Source organism: Cheilinus undulatus, linkage group 18 (genome assembly GCF_018320785.1).
Source record: "Cheilinus undulatus linkage group 18, ASM1832078v1, whole genome shotgun sequence".
Taxonomy (NCBI): Eukaryota; Metazoa; Chordata; class Actinopteri; order Labriformes; family Labridae; genus Cheilinus; species Cheilinus undulatus.
In genome coordinates, this window is record NC_054882.1 from 384,463 (window position 1) to 390,534 (window position 6,072).

Sequence of the window (6,072 nt, forward strand, 5' to 3'; positions counted from 1 at the left end):
ATCTTTGGTGGAGTCCCACCCACAGTTCAGAGAATACTCACTGAGAAACTTGGACAAAAACATTGAAACTAAAATATAAATCAATCTTTGAGTTTGACTTTCAAAATAAAAGCACGATGACTAAGTTATTCTGACAAACTAAGTTTGTGAAAGTCTTTTATGACCTCAGAGGAATCCTAAATCCTGGATCTGAGACTGATTCATTTATCCATCTATAATCTGGAGGGTTTTTAAGGTTAAATTAAAAAAATTATCCACAGGAAGTCCTCCATCTTTCCTGGTCTTTGTAAAGTTTTGGGAGAAAGCTCCAGTGAGTTAAATGAAAAATACTTGGTCAACATTTAAAGGAAAAAAATCTGTTCAGGCTAATTTAATCTTAAAGTCCCTGTAAACTAATACTGGGTGGCGAGGGCGTGTCCGTTGAAAAGCTGAAGCCACGCCCACTCAGGAGTACTCTGATCCTCTCAGAAATGTCTCTGATCAGAGTTCAGCGGCCCGGCTCTGTGCCGGAGCAGAGATCGAGGTTCGGGATTACATTTACTGTTTTCTGGTACAAATCTCTCAGTTTTGATCCTTTTAATGACCCGTAGTTCACCACAGCTGATAGATCTACCTCACAGCCAATAGAAACACAGCAGCAGCTGACTGTTGACTTTAAATGACTGCAGTGACATCAGCTAACAGCAGGCTGTACTGAGATAAACTGCTGTGATTTTATATTATTGAAGTGTTAGGGGGCGGGGCTATTCCTCACAGGGACTGCTGATGTCATGAGCTCAGATTTTTGCCACGCCCACATAAAACCTAGCCAGGAAAGAGGTGAAGGACTTTCTAAGGGTGTAAATCTTAAATTCAGTCTCATATAACCTTGTTGAACCCCAGCCAACCTTTTAGGTATTTTTACTCTGAATGTTAAAATCCTTTTCCCATCATATTCTCGTCTCCGCCATAAACCCACATTAACATCAGACCAACAAAACTAAAGGCCCAGAGCTTAATGCGAGGCTAGGCATGCTGCATAAAGGCTTATCTGATTACTCTCTCTCAAAGATCTCAAAGCTTCACATGAGAAAGGCTGGAAGAAGAGACAGAGTCAGTTTAAAATGGTGCGATACAAATGTTTATTATATGACAAAAATACTGTCACTAACTACCGCTGTGTCTCCTCGTCCAATCAGGACGGACTCTCTGCTCTGTTTACATCTTATACACAAACATCTTCAACAGAATGAAGTTAACGGGGCCCAAACACCATCATCCTCCTCTTCATCATCATTAAAGGAGCAGTCAGACATTAATTTATTAGTGAAGCAGCTTTAAAGCTACAGACTGCTCCTTTAAGTCATCTCTTTGATTTTCTGGTGTTTTGTTTTCAAAAAGCAGAAATCTTTATTTTCCCATGAAAAGCAGCAGAAGACAACAACGAAAAAAATCAAACATCCTGCTTTTATTTTGTCTCTCTTCACTTCCTGCTCTCTCTCACTCTCAGCCCCGCCCACCTCCAGCTGTACCTGTACCTGCGAGGAGGCGGGGCTTTAATATGTCGTTTTCATGTGTTAAGGCAGCTGGTTGGTCGGCGGTCACATGTTGTTGAATCCCATCATGCCTTTCATGTTTCCGGCCGCTCCCTGCTGGAACTGACGCATCATGGACTGAAGACCCGCCATGCCGCCTGAAAATGACCACGGGAAAATTCTGAGTCCAAAAGGTCAACCTACTGGAGATATATATATATATATATATATATATATACGACTTAAAAATATTACATAAGAAGTCAAAATAAGTTGAAATGCTCAAAGTATGAAATAAAAAGTCAGAATCCTAAGTTTGGGTCTTAACTGTGAGATGCAAAATTGAAAATGCGAAAATAAAACACAAATTAATTTCTTTTCCCACATTCCTGACTTCTTATCTAAATATTTTTACTCCTTACTTTTCCAGATTTTGTGACTTAACAAGGAAATCTTAAATCATCAGGATAAGTTCACATTTTAATACTGGAGGAAATCTGCAGACCTCAGACTGATGGGACAGTTAGAACAGAAATATCAGTAGGGCTGACAGCCTCAATTCGATTGGTCGATTAATTGCGGAAAGCTTTAGGTCGACCAAGATCACCCTGGTCTACTTAAACAAATGTGAAAATGTTAAAATGGAAGAAAATAAAGACTTCATCATTCTGTGTGTTTGTTCCTCTATCCATTGTTTATAAAGTCAGGACCAAGTTAAAGATGTTTCCTCTCAGGTCCTTTAAAATAAAGCCCTGATCTGATCAGCCAGGCTTATAGGACTCACCCATGTGGTGCAGGACTCGGGGGTCCATCATCTTGGCCATCTGCTGGTTCAGTTTGGCCATCTGAGACGGGTTAACGTTCTTCGACATGTCTCCTCCTGAAAACACAAAAACAGAGTCACTCATAGAAGGTCCTCCTCGCCGTGCTAGAGCACGTTTAACCCCACAGTCCAAAAACAGACTCTCTGGTCCTGGGTGGGCGTGGCTAACATGAACAAATAATTAAATAATTGATCCTTTCTACAGTGGCAATAATGAGGTCGTATCTGACTGGTCAGGTGTTTTCCCCGTTAAAGTTACCTGCTATTGAAAAGAGGGCGGGGTTTGTGGGTAGTCACCTTCAGACTTCAGCTCCAGGAAGGCTCAATGTTTTATCTAACACACTTTCTTGGATGTGTGTCCTAAAAAGGGTTCCCACCCCAGATAGAACATTCTGGTTCTCCACCGTAGCCCCAGACCAGGTCCCCCTTAGGCCTTTACCTTTGAAGAGCCCCTTGATGCCTCCCATCTTCTTGACCATCTGGGCGAACTTAGTGTACTGGGTGAGGAGCTCCTGGACGTCTCTGGTGGCGACCCCTGACCCCCGGGCCACCCTCTGGATCCGGTTGGGCTGCTTACTAAACAGTTTGGCTCCGTCTTTGCTGTCCAGCTCTGAGGGGACAGCAGGACAGTGAAGACGATAACGGGTTAGATCTGATTGGACGTTAAGGGGAAATGCAGGCTACATTTCTCTTATCGTATAGCACTCCTGCAGCGAGCCTAGAGGGCGTCTGTGTGGCGTTACCCTGGTCGTTCATGCTGTCCATGATGGTCATCAGCTTCTTCAGTCTGGCCATCGACTCCTGCTCATTCCCTTTGCTCATGAAGTCTGTGCCGAAGCCTGGAATCATCCCCTGAACGCATCACAGAGACAAAGAGGGTTACTCCTAACAGCTGATGTAAATCAGACCTGTCCAAGTGTTTTTAATTTAGAGTCAAAGCACAATATCAGGATGGCAGAGCCACTTTATGAATAAAAAACTGAGAAAAGAATGCATGAAATTTATAATTTACATTCTGAGAGTTTAAAAGTCTTAAATTTAGACCTTATAGGCTTAAAAACGTCCAGGTCTCACCATGATCTGTCCGAAGGGCCCCATCTTCATGATGTTCTGAAACTGTTCGTACATGTCTCTGAGGGTGAACTGACCTGCAGGTCAAAGGCCAGAGGTCAGATATGGTACTCACTGCGTGCTCTAATATGATCCTAATAATCAAGTTTCTGACCGTGTTTGAGTTTGTCGATCAGCTCCTCGTTGTCGTCCAGTTTCAGCTCGTTCACTCTGTCGATCAAACCCTCGATGTCTCCCATCCCTGACAGGAAGGGGAGGAGTTAGTCAGCGTTTCCATGGAGACAGTCAGGATAACATTTTAAAAACTACAGAGTCCTGCAGCCAAAGGATGTCTGCTAAAACATAGACTGTCTACGAGTGATGAGTACCGAGCAGTTTGCTGATGAACGGCTGAGTCTTAAACGGCTCAAAGTCGTCGATGTGTTCTCCGGTACCGATGAAGATGATCGGACTCCTCGTGGCCGCCACGCTGACAGGAAACAGAAACATGTCATGTGATTGCGCAGGACAATCAAAAAGAAGCTCAGAGAGAAAGCCCAGCCAAGAAGGTACTTCCTTCTGTTGATGTCAGTCTAATGAGCAGTACTCCGGCCCTCCCCCTCCCTCCACAGACCCTCACTAAACCCCACAACCAACAGGCAGGAGGCTGAGGTCCATCAGGACCAAAACCTCCCTCCACAGACCCTCAGTAAACCCCAGAACCATCCGGCAGGAGGCCGAGGTCCTGATGGACCAAAACCTCCCTCCACAGACCCTCACTAAACCCCAGAACCAGCCAGCAGGAGGCCAAGGTCCATCAGGACCAAAACCTCCCTTCACAAGAACAGTCTCGTCCCCTCTGATGTAAGTCTAATGAGCAGTACTCTGGCCCACCCCCTCCTTCCCTCACTAAACTGACCTAATCACCAGTAAACCTGCACACCTGTACAGGTCCCCTGTTGCACCTGTATGCATACATTTATATCTCACATTTTTATTTTCTACTAGAGTTTTCTATAATAATCCATGTAGCGTGGTAATATTTTCATTCTTCTTCTCTGTTCTCTGTCAGACACCAGGTCAGGGTCTCTGTTTGAGAAAATATACTTTTACTAAGAAGAGTAGAGCGGTCAAGCTGATGTTAACCAGACAGACCGGGATGGCGGTCTTACGCGCTCAGAGCTCCGCCTCCTTTAGCATGTCCGTCCAGCTTGGTGACGATCACTGACGCTACGTCCACTTTGTCTTTGAAAGCCTTGGCCTGAGACTCACAGGCCTGACCAATCGACGCGTCCATCACGTACACGATGTTGTCTGGTTGCTATGGAAACAGTCAGACAGGCAGATGACGATAGATACACGGCAGACACTGGAAGGATGCACCATGAGTACCTGCTGTGTTGCGTTCAGGTACTTACCACAGCGTTGGACACTTGCAGCATCTCCTCAAACAGCGAGTCTTCCTGTTTGTGTCGCCCGCTAGTGTCCACGATGATGATCTCAAAGTTCTCCGTCTTAAACTTCTCCACGCCCTCGGCGGCGATCACCACGGGGTCCATCTCTGTGTAACTGAACACCACACGGCCAGGTGAGACTCACAGGTAAACTCAGAGACAGAAACATTTGAGTGGCTGAGGACGGACTCACCTGCCGTAGAATGGGATTCTGGCTTTGGTGGCATTCTGTTTGAGCTGATCGAAGGCGCCTGAGAGAGACCAGGGGGGTGTAGGGGGATACAAGTTAATCTAAGGACATTTACCTGGTCTACAGGTGAGTGAAGGTGTCAGACCAGCAGAGCGGTTTCAGGTAAATCTGAGGATCTAGACTGGTCTACAGGTGAGTGAAGGTGAGGGTTACCTGCTCTGAAGGTGTCGGCACAGATCAGACAGGTCTTCCAGCCTTTCCTCTGGTAGTAGTATGCCAGCTGAAAGAGTCAAACATAGTCAGACTGTCAGCAGGGGGCGCTCTGTAAACATGTGGACCAGGTTTTCGGGGGGGGCAGGACTAGGTTTGAGGAGTGTGGTCACCTTAGAACAGGTGGTGGTTTTCCCGCTGCCCTGCAGACCCACGAACATGATGACGTTGTTTTTTCCTTTGGTGGGCGTCCACGCCTTCACGCCGGGGTCGACCAGCTGAGACGGGAGCAGAGCGCCACATATAGAGGAGATAAGAAGACTGAAGTACATAAACACAGAACACCTGCAGAGCAAACACCTGAGGCCAGGATAAGAACTCTGCTTTGGCTTTAGGTAAGGTCAAAGGTCATCAGTCAGAGCTGCAGAGACGTTTGAACTGTTTTTCTGTGTTCAGGTGTGTTTGTCATGTGACCTCCTGCTCCAAAACTTGATAGGAAGTATGTCATCACTCTAACCAGCTCTGTCTAAATTGCACAAACATGTTGGCAACAGAGAAACCCTTGCTGCTCTCAGACATGTGACAGCGTGATGCTGACCTTGACCAGCTCCTTGAAGACGGCGTGCTGGATCATCCTCCTCTTGTTCAGACCTGAGGCCATCTCCTCCAGATCTATGGCAGACCTGCAGGGTCAAAAAGCACAGCTCTGACTAACAGCTGGACCAGGATCAGAATAGACAACAAAGGATCCTGGTCTTTAAGATACTTTTGATCATCTTCAGCTAAGAAAATAAAAATGAAACAATCTGAGAATAGTTCAGATATCTCTCT

At 45.8% G+C, this 6,072-nt stretch overlaps 1 protein-coding gene across 1 annotated transcript; it reads right to left on the reverse strand.

Moving 5' to 3' along the window:
• Positions 1 to 1,097: 1,097 nt before the first annotated feature.
• On the reverse strand, positions 1,098 to 5,998 carry srp54 (signal recognition particle 54). Its single transcript, XM_041813483.1, has 13 exons — positions 5,840 to 5,998; positions 5,415 to 5,519; positions 5,245 to 5,311; positions 5,035 to 5,092; positions 4,806 to 4,956; positions 4,560 to 4,708; positions 3,777 to 3,877; positions 3,563 to 3,649; positions 3,412 to 3,485; positions 3,081 to 3,189; positions 2,777 to 2,947; positions 2,299 to 2,394; positions 1,098 to 1,672 (listed from the first exon to the last, which is right to left on the reverse strand). Exons 1-13 carry the CDS (start codon positions 5,900 to 5,902, stop codon positions 1,581 to 1,583), a joined length of 1,323 nt encoding a protein of 440 aa, XP_041669417.1. The 5' UTR covers positions 5,903 to 5,998; the 3' UTR covers positions 1,098 to 1,580.
• Between the last annotated feature and the right edge of the window lie 74 nt (positions 5,999 to 6,072).